Source organism: Alligator sinensis, unplaced genomic scaffold, assembly GCF_000455745.1.
Source record: "Alligator sinensis unplaced genomic scaffold, ASM45574v1 scaffold280_1, whole genome shotgun sequence".
Taxonomy (NCBI): Eukaryota; Metazoa; Chordata; order Crocodylia; family Alligatoridae; genus Alligator; species Alligator sinensis.
Window position 1 is genome coordinate 5,609,981 of NW_005841835.1, and position 14,762 is coordinate 5,624,742.

At 41.9% G+C, this 14,762-nt stretch overlaps 1 protein-coding gene across 3 annotated transcripts in view; it reads left to right on the forward strand.

Annotated features, from left to right (window-relative positions):
• Positions 1-14,762, forward strand: part of RALGAPA1 (Ral GTPase activating protein catalytic alpha subunit 1) — a 163,853-nt gene that overhangs the window by 145,508 nt on the left and 3,583 nt on the right. For 2 of the 3 annotated variants that reach the window (XR_003093553.1, XM_025201507.1), the window contains exons 34-35: positions 2,989-3,144; positions 14,331-14,489. Coding sequence is in view for 2 of the 3 variants with exons in the window: in XM_025201507.1 (XP_025057292.1) it covers positions 2,989-3,144; positions 14,331-14,489 (315 nt within the window). In the remaining variant the exon portion in view is untranslated. Of the gene's footprint in view, positions 1-2,988; positions 3,145-14,330; positions 14,490-14,762 lie in introns of those variants that run through there. The other variant, XM_025201517.1, reaches the window with a different exon arrangement.

The following is a 14,762-nucleotide window of genomic DNA, read 5'->3' on the forward strand; positions in this document are numbered from 1 at the left end:
ATTCCTGCTCTTTCAAAATTCAGAAATTAAGCTATATTTTTTTTTTGTAACATGCTATTTCTGTTAGTATTAAAAAACTAAATTAAATGCTTTGTGAATCTGGATTTATTTTCTTTGACAGCGTATCAGGTATTTTATTTCTTTGGCATGCAACTGAATTTATTGTTGGTATAATGCCAATTACACTAATGCCCAGGATGAGATTAAATATGTTCAAGTCTTTTTGATTTAATGTTATAAAAATATTGCTGCAAAACTGAAATAAGGTGTTAGACTTAAGCTATGGACAGGTGTTACATTTCTAGCACTAAATATGCCTTGGTAGCACTACAAAAAGCAAGCAAACAGCCACTTAGCTATTTGTAGTACTACAAATATGGCAAAAGCACTACAAAACGTTACGTCTTTCAAAAAGGAGCTTCTTGATGGGTCCACATTTTATAGTACTATATATGTAGCACTACGCATAGCATTTACAGGGGTTTGTAGGACCCCCCAGCATCCCACAGTTCTGTTTGCCTTTTCCCCCACTCAAAGCGGGGTAGAAAAAATGTGTGTGGCTGGTTCCCTAGTAGCCTGCCTAGCAGCAAGCTTGTAAAGGAGCCCTACTTGGGATCCTGCTACCACCACTTCTTCAAACGTCAGTGCCTGCTGCTGTCACAGCCATCAGAATGTCAGCTCTTGGCCACAGAGACTACACAACTGTCTGGGTGACAAAGCCCAGGCAGCTTGTGTGGATGAATGGCAGAAACCAGAGGCAGCCCCAGCCTTCGAAGCTCCACCAGCCAGCTGAACTCCAGATGTATGGGCCATGTAGGCTGTATAGCTGATCACCGAGAGCTTGCCCAGTTTAGGAGAGGGCATGCTGCCAGTGATCAGGTTCCACTGGGAGTCGGGGACACTCAAGGAGCAGCACCTTATCATCCCCCTGGCTAAAGAACTCACCTTTGAGGTGACATTGTAGCTCACCAGCCAGGGATTTTGAACACTTGTACACTCCCATAGCTCCACCTTTTTGAAGTGCTACAAAGTGCAAAGACACTTTATAGTAGTACTAATGATCACCTGTCTATCCTTATTCATGGTTTTTAAACTTCTTTTGATGTAAAATTGTTTCTGCTTCAATCAGATAGATTTAAGACTTACCATCATTTTGGCCAGTTTTCAGTTACAGTTTCAAATTTCACAATTTTCTATTTTCATGCAGTGAAAAAACAATATTTTATGGCCAAAAAAATTCCCTATATTTAAAGTGTATATAGAAAGGAATAAGGCAAGCCAGTATATGCCCACTTTGGTGCAAAAGTTTTTTACAGCACCTTTTATGAGTCAATGTACTGTGAAATAATTAATTAAAATTCAAAAGCATTCTCAAGTTATTTGGTAGCTTATTTTACAAACCACCACTTTCATTCTTGGGGTCTCCCCCTCCCCACTGGACCTTGCTCTCTCTACCAGTCTTCATGATAGTCATCATCAAAGATACGGATTTTCCATTCACTTCAGAAAAACACGGGTTTTCTCCTTTGACAGAGAAAAATATGGATTTTCTCTTTTCAAGGAGAAAATAATGGATTTTCCCCTTTAAAGAAGAAAAATGCAGGAAATCACAGGTTTCCCCTTGCAGGCTGGCAGAGCTCCAGCCTGCAAGGGGCTGTTTGGGACTGCGGGGAGCAATCAGACAGGGGGTGCCACACACGTGTATACATACATGCACGTGGCAGCCAGGCAGTGGTGGAGAAGAGCTCCCCCAGCTCTCTGCAGGTAAGTCTGGTGAGGGGGGAAGGAGCACAGGCCATGCAGTGGGGAGGGGCACAGACCATGTGCTGGTGGGGGCATGGACTGGGGGTGGGGGAGTCCTGTGCCTCCCTAGATTTCTGCACCCACAGCAGGGCATGGGGCTGCAACCAGGCTGGACCAGCTCTGACAGAACTGCCTCCACGGTCCAGCACGTGGGACCCAGTGCAGGAGGGAGTACCACACTACCATGGCCGCCAAGCTGAGGCACCTCCTGCCCTCCCAGCAGCCGCAGGGGGCACAACTCCCTGCAGCTGCTATTCTAGCTGCTGCTATTGTAGCTGCCGCTGTTGCGCCTTGCCATGGCAGTGCAGCATTCCCTCCAGCACTGGTTCCCACCCACTATGAGCACAGAGGCAGCTCCTGTGGAACTGGTCCAGCCTACCTGCAGCCCCGTGCCCCACTGTAATTGCAGAAATCTTGGGGGACATGTATCCCCACTGCTGCATCACCTGTGCCTCCTCCGCCTTCCCCATATATCCACTCCCTTCCTCACACACTGAGAAACTGGGGAGGAGGGACTGTGAGTTGGGAGTGAGGGGCACCAGCAGGGTCGTGAGGCTGTGTGTCAGGAGTGAGGGAGAATAGCATGGGCAGGGGCAGGGCACTAGCATATCTGGGCTGCTCGGCACCACAAAGCAGCAGGATGGGCAATTGCAGCTGGACCTGCATCCTGGGAAGCAAGGGAAGCTCTGATTTTTCCATGATAAAAAACCCAAAATCAAACACCAAAATTTATAGGTATTTAGAATTTATTTTATTATAATGATTGAGGCACTGGTAGGCTTCCAAATTGCTTTAAAATTGTAAATATATCAATGAAACATTGTGTTCAATTGATACCTACATATATAGTGGCATTTCATTTTAATTGCAGAAGAATGCAATTTGGGGGGGGGTTTTATCAGAGAATTTCTGATTTTTAAACAAAAAACCAGGATCCCTGGAACTCATCATACAACCTATTGTACCATTGAATATAGAAAGTGTGCCTGCTTTGCAGTTAGTTTATTTAATAATAAGTTTTTTTCTAATTAAGGAGCCTCAGGTCTTTCAGATAAACATGATCGTACCAGTGGATATACCCAGCATTAAGGGTGGTGGTATCTTAATTTGAAAATGCTTTAAAAGGCTTTCTTAAAGTATATGTTTATTACCTAATATTTAATGTTGTGTGGGTTTTGCTTTTAGGTAAATCTCACAAACCATTGTGGTTTTATGGGAGGACTGCAAAAAAACAAAAGTACTGGGTTGACCACTCCATATTTTGCTACCTCTACAGTGGAAGTGATGTTCCATGTGTCAACAAGAATGCCTTCTGATTCCGATGACTCTCTAACTAAAAAGGTAAGTGTTCTTGAGTAGCTCCTTTTCATTTAGGTAAAAAAACAAACTCAGAATATTTCAGAAATTAATTCCTAAACAAACAAATAAACAAAAACTGTTACCTTTTTGTAAAGCATAAAATGCTCATTCTTCCCAACAGATGACATCTTGTTGAAGACGACTAGTGTGAGCAAATTGCCTTATTAACAAATTATTTTTTACCAACCAGTTATTTTGGCACAGAAAATATACATCATATTTGTATATTTAATTGTTGCTCCTGTCCCAGGAATGGTGATACAAAAGAATTAAAATAAAAGGCAAGAACAGATATATATCTTTTATTTCCACACAGAATGAGTAATGTGTTCTGATACTTTGAGACTTCTAGACATGAGCTATTAACTTCTCAGAGTAGTTTGTGAATGACCTGAGGAAAAATGTCTTACATTTGAAACCTTGTCTAACTTTATCCCAACTACATAGTTGGTCCAAAAAAAATACCATCCTAAGAAATCCTCACCTCTCACATAATTTCTGGATCATCATGGCTACAACATCACTCTTACATTACCTTTTCAAAGTTTAATATTTTTAGTCATTTAAGAAATATTAGTTAAGCATATTCCTAAAACATTTTATTTTAAAAGAAAGTTAAAATGTTAAGAACCTAGTAACTTTTTAGTGCTTTTAGTTATACTTCTTTGGAACTGGCACAAATGTTCAGAAGTAGTCTGTTCTCTTAGACCCATGTTAAGGAAAAAATGGCTTTCTGTATTGGTATTTTTTTCTTTAGAATTTAATAAATTCCACATTAGTGATAATAAGTTGAGGCCTCGAACATGTGTCCTATTAGGAATGAACAATTGGCTATCATTAGACTGTCCCCCCGTCCTCTGTACATACATCTTCAGATGTACTAATCCATTCAGTAGACACATTAATGAGCACTGGTTGAAGTGTAATATTGGAGGAAGTGAGGCTGGTTGACCTCAGCATGGAGTTTAATACTTGTAATTAAATTAGATAGTCGACAGTTAGTATAGAGAGAAATAGCCATGCCTCTGGCAAATTTCAATTATTCATGTCTTTGTTTTGTTCTTTGTTTTCAGCTTGAAGAAAATATTTATCTTTTTATCATGGTTATTATTATAAACTGACTTTTAGTTCTTTTCTCAGTAGCATCTTACCATTATTTTATAACATTAGTAAAACATGTTCCTCCATGCTCAAGGCAGATAGTTCATGCTGTACTTTATTTCAGGTTGCTGCATGCATTATAGAAGTATCTTAGTAGCAAAAATATCTTTATATGCTTTTTAAACAGAGTAGGACTACATTCACAATCTAAATGGTTAGCTGGGCTTTTATTAGAGAAATCAGGTTTCATAGGCCTAATAAAACTTAGCATGATTCCTGTCACTAGACCATTTCGTTTGTATACAGTAATATTTGTTTATAACCTGCTCAAATTAGGATGATTAGAAAGTAGTTGGGAGGACAGAAAACACAATGAAAATTGCTTTCATTGTTTAAATAATCTTTAAAAATGCTTCAGGTTTTAACAGACAGTGAATGCTGAAGTTGACATGTATTTAAAACAAAAATCTTGACCCTTCACACAGTCTCTACTTCCAGCTGAATCAGTTCTGTGATTTAGTTTGTTTAAAAATCCAAACTGGCCGCCATTTTCACAATTCCATTTCACCTGAAACTCATCTTTTTCTACTTTCATCCACAATCTCTTTCTCCAACAATTCAGATTACTTTGGGAATCTGTACTGTCTGGTGGATAGAGCACTGAACTGTGCATCAGGAATAGGATTTGGAAGCCGATCATTTGACTGGTCAAATTACCATATTTACTTGAATATAAGATGAGGTTTTCTCCTTCAATCAGCATAGGGAAAAAAGCCCCTACTCTTACATAAACATATGAAGTGGGGAGGGGAGGGGAGAGGAGGAGCAGGTGGCTTCTGCAGCTCTGACTCTGGTCCTGAGCCCAGGTCAAGGCCAGAGTGAGACCCACAGCAGTGCCCTGCCCTTCTCCTCTGCAGCTTCTGCCCCACACCCACCCCTTTCCCTCCCCCTTTCTATCAGGTGTAGCTCAGCTCTGACTTAGGCTGGGATCTGTCCTATAGAGTACATGGAAACTCCTTCCCCTGCTTGGCCATTTAGTAGTGCCAATTTCCATGCACTATGCTCTGGAACAGAGCAGCCTGAGCAGCATCTTACAATAAGGGAGGAGAGGAAGAGGCAGAAACTGGGGAGGTAGGAGAGAAGGGCAGACTTGGGGGGAGCAAAGGGGAAGGGATAGAGACTGGGGAGGTCAGGGGAAGAGACAGAGACTGGGGAGCATGGTGGAAGAGGCAGAGCCTGGGGGGAGTTGTTGGGAAGAGGACAGAGGCTGGGGGGAGCTAGGAGTGGGGAGGCAGGAAGGCTGCAGGAAGAAGAAATGGGCAGGGCAGAGGGCAAGAGGGCCACTTGACCCCTCCCCCTCAGCTCCTGCTTTCCCTGCTGTAGCAGTAGAGGAGCAGGATTCAAGACAACTCTCCAGTACTTGGATTCTATATCTGGAAAATTATAACAAGTTTATACATTTTCCATATATAAAATCTAATTATTGGTGGGGTTGTCTTGTGTTCAGGGTTGTCCTATATTTGAGTAAAAACGGTTAGCTAGTTGGCTGGTTAGTTAATCATCTGTTATTTGATCACAGTAAAAAATTGTCAAATATTCCATGAAGCCAAGAGTGCTGTGTAGGTTGTGGCCTACCTATTCAATTTAGAAGCAGGCAGCCCCTACCCTGCTCCCAAAGTTGCCAACTTTCCCTAAAGTATGAACAGTCCATTAAAACAAAAAAAAGAACAACAAAACCCTTAAGCAACCTGACCTTGAGTGACACTCAGCTGTAGGAAAGAAACTAGAAGGAAACATTGATGGACAAATAAAGTAGAACAGTGCCACCTGGTGTCTGAGCGGGAACACAACACCCTGCAGAGAGCATTCTCTCAGGGCTTTGTAGCCCATGGGAGCCCCATAGCCCCCTTCCCCCAGCCATGTGCTGCTGCTGCATCCTGTCAGCTGCCTGTAACACTGTTTGTTTCACAGGTAGGCAGACAATAATCCTTTGGGGGTCTGTGGTGGGTTGGGGAGAACAGGCCAGCGACATTGGAGGTGGGCGCAGCACAATGTGGGGTGCAGATGTGGGTGTGATGGCAAATAAACTACTTTGAGCCAAATAAGCTGTCCTTTCCCATCTACAACTTAGCTAGAAACCCACACTAAAGTTGCACATATTATGTTTCCTTCCTTTTCATGAGTGGAACCCTTCCAAGAATCACTTTCTTGTTCTGTATTTGGATTTAATGACAGAAAACAGACAGGAAGTGGGGCTCAGGAGTGTAAAGGTAAAATAGAGAGAGACTCCCTGTATTTGCGGTCTGCATCACCCATGTGAATTCCAAGCAAAGGTGGTAAGGACTAGGAGGCAAGCTTGACCTCAGACTGAAGTTTAGTAAAGCTTTTGAGTTGTGCTTTACTGCTGCTGCAGGTCAAGCTTAGGGATTTATAATATAGATGATTAGCCTGTACTGGTTTTAGGAAGACCTTAAAGTCTACCCTATCAGGGATTCTAGAAAAAGGGTTTATGAAGGATGCATTGCATGACGTGGGCTTGTTTTTGGATCTGGGGTTTTTTGAAGTGGGGGTTGGTTTTTGCTTGCTTGTTTTATTTTGTTACTAAAAGGAGTTGTTAACTTGTATTGGTTGGCTGAATTGTTACTGGATTTTAAGTTATAAATGTGCCCATAGGTGAATAATAGAGTCATCTTATCAATGGAAATAAAATTAAATTAAAACAAAACTTCTTCCTGCCATTTAAGGCAGTGCAGCATCAAGATTCTGGTGTTTTGCATGCCAGGCCATCTTAAAACTTATTTTCTATCAGTCTTTTTGACTAGTATATAAAACTTTATCTTTAGTGCCTTTGAAACACTGGACAATAAAGCAATTATAAACCAGGAAAATAAAATGAATTCTGAAAGAAGAGAAGGGAGCCTTTAGGAGATCCGAACAGGGAAAAGTAGAAAAATACTTAAATAATGAATTGTAAATAAAGGCTTTAAAGCCTCTCTCCTTCCATTCCATTTTCATTTTCAAAATGAAAGCATATTTTAAAATGGAAATTGTTATTTAAAATATACCTACACAAGTCTACAAAGAAAGTGTCAAAATTAAGATAGAATCATGAAATCTCAATTCACAGTGGGAGCGATATTGCAAAATCGCTCCTGTAGCTTACCTCCTGTCTAGCTTTGGGTACATTAGTGCTGAGAAAAGGTGAGGGAGGACTGAAAGTGTCTTAATTAAGATGACTATATTACACACATTGTGTTAAATAAAAGGTAGTCATTTTTTAATTATTAGGCTATTAATCCTTCTTGAGCTTTTGGTGATTGTATAAATGACTCAAGCTTAATTTGACATTGTCAAAGCCACACAAAATAATTATAGCCCCATAATTCATAGCTAATTGTTTTTGTTTTGTTCTGATATGAATACCTACTGGATAGGTAAAGGGATTAGTCCAGAAAACATGTTCATTAGTACAATATTTTTAAATAAAATTCCAATTAATTATATCCATTATTTATGGGAGTTTTAAAAAAATCCTGTCTGTGTTAGACTGGGATTTTATGAAGTTTGTCCAAATGTTTTAAATGCATTTTAGATAACAGTATTCTCTTCGTGTAACTATGAAGCAGCTACTTCCCAAAATATTTCTGCCATTCTTGCTGTATCCTTTCTAATGAACTCTCATTTAAGTAAATGAAACTGAATTTAAAGACCAGCTTTTGTTTTAAAAGGAAATACAGTTGCCTTTTTCTCTCCCTTCTTTAGTACTAAGTGAGTACTAGAAATTACAGATAATTTTGGCAAGAGTTCAAGGGTTAATGCAACAGATAAATAAAAGGAATTTTCTGTAAATTGAGCCCTGCATTATTTCACTTGTCCTGCCTTTCCAAACCTAACTTATTTAATTTTAAAAAGTAAATACTTAAATTCTTCCTGACAGTGTGCTTTGCTTTTACTATCGTTTATTACTTCAATTATACTTGGTATCACTTGGAACAGTCTGCCATTTGGAAATCTCAGTATAGCCTGAAGCTTAGTATTAAGTCTGGCTGGTATTGTAACATGTACAGCATATGACACTAATGTATCAAAATTAGATTTGATCATCCCTCCTGGTTATATTTATTTCACATTTCTTTTGTATTCAGTTAACATAAATGTATTAGGAAAGCTGACACATGGTGATGGCTGTATAGTAAGAATATTTTAAAGTATTTTGAGTAAAAATTGAAATCTCAGGTTTTTTCGCATTGTTGAGGGACTTCATTTATTTATTCAAAAAATAGAATAGAGGTTTAGAGCAAACTACAAATTTGGCGTGTTTCTTTCTGCCATTCCATGGATTCTAGCTGTCAGCTTAAGTGCAGTGGGGCTGAAGCAGCTTTGAATCACCTCCTCATTTCTTCCTTTCTTAATCATTGTGGACAGTGCCCCCATTGTGCCTGTCACTCAGGCCCATAATCTTGGTGTTATCTTTGATTCAGATTTTTCTCTGTCCCCATAGCCAGTCTGTGTCTAAGTCTAGCATATTTTCTTTATAACATCTCTAAGATAGGAAAAACTATCTGTTTACACAGCCAAAATTTCTCTCAGTATTTCATGTCTCAGTTACAGTACTGCAATATCCTTTTCTCTAGCCTTGACAAGTGCAATCTTACCCCAGTCATATCCAAACAGAATGCTGCTGCTAAACATCCCTACCCTAGCTCTTCCTCTGACCATGTCAACCTCTCTCTCTATCCCTTCACTAGCCTGTCCTCCTTCACTGCATCAAACACAACCTGCTCTTCACCTTCAAGGCCCTGTCTTTTTGCACTCACTGTCCAGGGGCCAGCTCTCACCACACATTGACCTGATGCCAGCACCCATTTCTTAAATTTCCAAACACCTTTCAGGCTCTCCCCTCACTTGGAAGGAGTTTCTTGTAAACATTGCAATTCTTCTTGAAACTCTCTCTTGCTGTGATGTCTACAAAAAACAATGCTTAGCTTGCTGATGGTCCTGCCTTTCATTCTTATTGTTTCCTTTTACTTCCCATCTGTCTGTGTCCTTCTTGTCTCGATGTATAAGCCATCTGGGGTAGAAACAGTCCTTTTGTTCTGTGTTTGTATGGCACTTAGAACAGCAGGAGTCTTGATCCATGATTAAAGGTATAGACAGAGGTAAAAATGTTATCAGTATGGAATGTATAAGCTGTTACAATGTTGCTGTTAGATCTGTAAGGTCCTATAGCAATGTTGGTGGAATAAAAACATTGTAACTTTAAGTCTGCTTCATTCAGAGTTAAAGTTACAGTTATTACTCCTGATATCTCTTGAGTCTGGGAGAAGGTTTTATTTCTGAACCGATTTGAAAGTTCTTCTCCAAGAAAATTAAAATCCAAAGAGGCAAAATAGAAACACTTCTGTAAAGGGCTATACAAGCCTTATCCAGATCCAAAGAAGCTTTTCAGGAAGCTCTAGGTACTGGGCCCATTCCATACATCATGTGCTTCAGTGAGTAGATATGCTATCTCAGGCTTCCAGGTGACCTTTCATAAGCCTCACTTATCTGCAGCACAGATGACATTTTTGCGAATGCACCAAAGGGAGCTTTACTCAGTAAACCCAAACAAATGCAGGTCAGTATTTCAAAACCAATGATAGAACGCCTGAGTGAGTTAAAAGGGGATGGAGTTTCCTACTTCATGGTGTAAACACTTATAGAACCAAGCAAAACGATGTCCTCAAGACACAATGCTCTAAAACATATTGGAATATAGAGCCATCATTTAGCATACAGAATGCCCCTATCCATTATTCAGGACTTAACTATTCAAATATCCACAAACACCATCATAGCAATGCTGTACATCAGCAGGCGTGAAGGATCTTCTTCAATCTGCCAGGAAGCTAAGGGTGGTTTAAAAGAGGATGGAGCTAGATTGTTCTCAGAGGTGGCAGATAAAACAAGGAGCACTGGTCTCAAGTTACAATAAGGGAAGTTTCAGTTAGATGTTAGGAAAAAACTTCCTCACTGGGAGGGTAATAAAGCACTGGAACAAGTTACCCAGAGAGGTTGTGGAATCTCTGTCCTTAGAGATTTTTAAGATCCTGGTAGACAACCTTGGTTGGGATGATATAGTTCAGGATGATCCTGCTTTAAACAACGGGCTGGAATAGATGACCTCCTGAGATCCCTTCCAACCCTAATTTTCTATGATTATGCATAGCTTTCTATGATTATGTATAGCTGTATCAGTCATTTCATTGCATCATTGATCACTCCAGGTTCATTGCTGTTTAGCTCAGTTGGTAAGAGTGTGGCGCTAATAACATCAAGGTTGCAGGTTCGATACTTGGTTGGACTAAATGATCTCTTCCAGCCTTACTTCTCTATGATTTATGATTTACCTATGGTTAATTTGAACTATTTATTTTCACTGAAACAGTCAAGAATGTCCCTCGTTTCAATAAGGGTGCACCTGGCAGCTGTCACTGCTAATCATCCTACTGATCTTATAGTCCTCTGACATTCCATAATGATTAAATTTCTACAGGAATACATCTGTATATTCCCACTGGTCAGGTGGTCCCTTTCTTTCTGGGACCTTAACTTGGTATTAACAGGATTGATGGATCTCCCCCTTTCAGTCTGTGCCTACCAGCTCTCTGTAGCACGTGTCAAGAAATACAGCCTTTAGGTTGGCCAAATCACATCAGCAAGGAGAATAGGAGAGATTGAGACCCTTGTTGTAAATTCACCATACAGTCTTTCACAAGTACAAAGTCACTATCAGGCCTCACTTAAAGTTTTTGCCTAAGCTTGTTTCTTGGATTCACATCAGTCAGTTAATTTACCTTCAGATTTTCTTTTAAATGTCATTCTACCCAAGCTCCTTACAGTTCTACATTTTGGATGTCATAATAGGCTTCTTCCTTTTTATGGACAGAACTAATCCATTTTGGGTTTTTGGGCAGAACCATACCGACATTCCTAGATTCTGTGGTATTAGCTGAAAGACTTAAGGAGTATTTCATATAATCTTGGAGTTGTTAACTGGGTCTCTGACTGTGGGGATGATTATGATTTGACTAACAAATAATCTCCTCTGATTATATTTGTCCTTGCTCACTGGGGGTTCAGGTGATTTCTCTGGCAAGTTGGGATAATGCCCCTTTACCAAAGATACCAAAGGAAACAACGTGGAGCTTGCTTGGTATGTTTACCATTCGCTGTTCTTAAGGGACAAGCATCCAGTTTTCTACAGTAGCCCTGAAACATTTATTTTTATAAAACTCGTCTCATCTAACCCATGGCAAATAGGCAGCTGCCATCAAAAATAGACTCTTCCTTCTCTAAAAGAAATAAATAACTGTTTCTTTGAGACACATTGTCCATGAGATTCCATTACTTGCCCTCTTTTCCCATTAATTCAGAATCCCATTTGTTTAAGACACTGGTGAAGAAATTGTGAGGTGGTTGAAGCAAACATCATACCCTCAGATATGAGGATAAGAGCACTGGGTAGTGGAGGGAAAGCCCATCCCCAATAGATGCTGCTTTTCAAAGAATCCTAATGTACAGAACAAGAATGGAATCCATGGCCAGAACATTGCCAAGGGCCTCAGTTACTGAAGAGTAGGTAAACCTTCTGTCACAGTAATCAACAACCTTTTTGGGCTGCAGGCCAGTGACCCAGTTCAGGTCAGAGGCAGGTGGGCAAGTAGGCACTAGGACCACTTTTTCCTGCAGCAGCCCTGGGAGAGCACCTACAACTGGTACTTCTCTCCTCAGTGGGGAAAATGACTGCTGCCAAAGTGCCTTGCTGCTGGATGCTGACAGTACCCTACATCTGCAGATTGGATCAAATGGCTCTTCCAGCCAGATCCAGCCCACAGGCCATAGGTTGTCAACCCCTGTTTACTCAAAATCTATCAGGAAGCCCGTCGGAGCCAGGTAATAAAACTGGCTATTCTGAGTCCCAGTCTAGCATTAGCCACAAGAACATCCCTCTTTTCAGTTAGAAGTATGGTCATTGATTTTCACAGTAACAACCTGTTTAGACCCTAAAGTTTGATTTGTGTGCGTGTCAGGGAACAGGGGTTTTGGCTGGTGCACTTAATGTTCAAGGTCAGTCAGTTTTCAAGGGAAAAAAAAAAGCATTTATTCATTGTTTTGGAGCAAAATCAGATCATTTTCTTCTTTAATATACTTTTAATTGATAGCAGCCTATCTGCAAGAGAAACAAAGTCCTCAAATACAAATCTTGTTAGGTACACTGTCCTTTAACAGTAGCGCTGAAGCGTACTCCCTGTACTTGCCACTGTTCCCACTCCTCCTGCCAGACCCCAGCATCCACGCCATCACTGGGACCAGGCTCTCCAGCCCCTAGTCTTCTCTACCTCTGCTCTGGAGAGGGTGAGAAGAGGTTTAGAGGGTTGGGGCTTGAGAGCTGGATAGTCCAGCAGTGGGGCATCCCCACTGACACCATGCAGCCCTTATGCTGGGAAACCCTTTATACTTGGAAACATTTCAAAAGTTACTTCTGTTCATGTCCTGAGTAGCTGAAGGCAAGGGCGGATCTAAGTGGAGTACAGTGGTATAGACAAAACCCCATTTCAGACCCTATCATGAGCAACAGCAGGGATGGGGTTTTTTAAGTCCTCAGATCAGGTGAAAATCCCATCCCCATCCTCCTGTTCTCTGCACCCCCTCCTTTCTGCTCCAATCTCAGCTGCTTGGGTGCTCACTACTGCCCCTGCTGCTGTCATCTGTTGAGGCAGGGAGGCTCCAAAGCTATTCTGCCTGCTCCAGCTGGCAAAATGGCAACAGCAGCAGCAGTGGGTGCATTCCTCCTCTCTGTCCAGTCCCTGGGGTATTATCTGCCTGCTTGGGAACAAACATGGGCTGGGAACCTGTCTGCTGCTATCTTCTGCTGAGCCCAGCTACAATGGGTCCAGACCTCTTCCTACTGTGAAATGAATTGGGAGAGTTGTGGGTTGGGCAGGTTGCCAGGAGATAAATCTAGAGCAGGGGTGGGCAGTGTCTGGCATCACTTAATGAGTTTTGGTGACCTGTCAAGGGCGCTCACTCGCTCTCTCTCGCTCTCTCCTCCCCAGCTCAGAAGCCTGACCCCACCCGCAGCTTTGGCATGCCCTCCCTTCCCCAGACCCAGCAGCTGTTGGCTGCATCCACATCTACCCAAACATGGCCAACAGCTTCCAGGTCAGGAGGCAGGGCATGCTACAGCTGCAGGCCGTGACCAGCCTGAACCCTCTTGCAGCTGCTGTAGCATGCCTTGCACCCCCAACCCAGAAGCTCCCAGAAATTGTCTGGACTTGGGGCGGGGCACACTAAAGCTGTGGGCAGGTGGACTCTGGCCGTGGGGTAGTGGGGCTAAAGCTGCGGGTGGGTTCATGCTTCTGCTTCCATGCTGGTGGCAGCCCCAGCCCAGGGAGAGGGCACCCAACATGCGGGAAGCAGCCCCGGCGACCCAGCACTACACAGCTGTCAGAGCCATCGCCCACCACTGGACAGATGTATTCACTTGTGGGGTACCCACCCATAGGCTGGATCCAACCAGTTGGCAGACTGGATACAGTCTGCGGACTGTATTTTACCCACCCTTGCTCTAGAGTCACTGCAGCCAGTCACAGCAGGGTACACCCAAGGATGGAGCAGAAAGGAGGATCCCACCCAGCTGCATCTGCTGTTCCCTGATGTGTGGCTGGAAGAGGTCAGGATCAGCTCTAAAACACCTTCCAAACACTCATCAGCCCAAGACAGTGGCAGGTGGCAAAGGGGATAAATGGGAGGGAAGGGGACATGCTGCTAAGGACAGGGGGAGGGTGGGGGTGCTAAGAATGGGGGATGATGGGACAGGGGATGGGATTTTTAACTTATTTGGGTACTTTAAAAAAAGCCCTGACTGCTGATCCTACAACATGGTCTGCCTGCTTGGGGGTGTAGGAGAAGCTGGGAACAGGTGTGCAGCCCTGCACACCCCTTCACAAAATCGTAGATCTGCCCCTGTATGAAGGACTTATAAGAAATTAACTTTTAACAGTTTGAATCCCTTCTTTTTTCAGCTAAGACATTTAGGAAATGATGAAGTGCACATTGTCTGGTCAGAGCATACTCGAGACTACAGGAGAGGAATAATTCCTACAGAATTTGGTGATGTTCTCATTGTTATCTATCCAATGAAAAACCATATGTTCAGTATCCAGATTATGAAAAAACCTGAGGTAAGGCTTTATTGTATGCTTTCAAGTATTAACTACATTATTTTTGTTTCTGGTTCAACATATTAGTCCAGCAAAGTAATCCTCCTTGAATAGTAATGTCTATAAGGCTATAATGGCTATAAAGCAGAACTCAGAAGTTTAGTGTTACGGTGTATGAATATAAATAAGAAACTGAATTGCAGTGTTCTAATCCTAATAAGATATTCTGGTATGATCATAAACTGCAGAAACAAAACCAAAAGATCTTGTGTAGTGACCTAAAAACTCCACTCT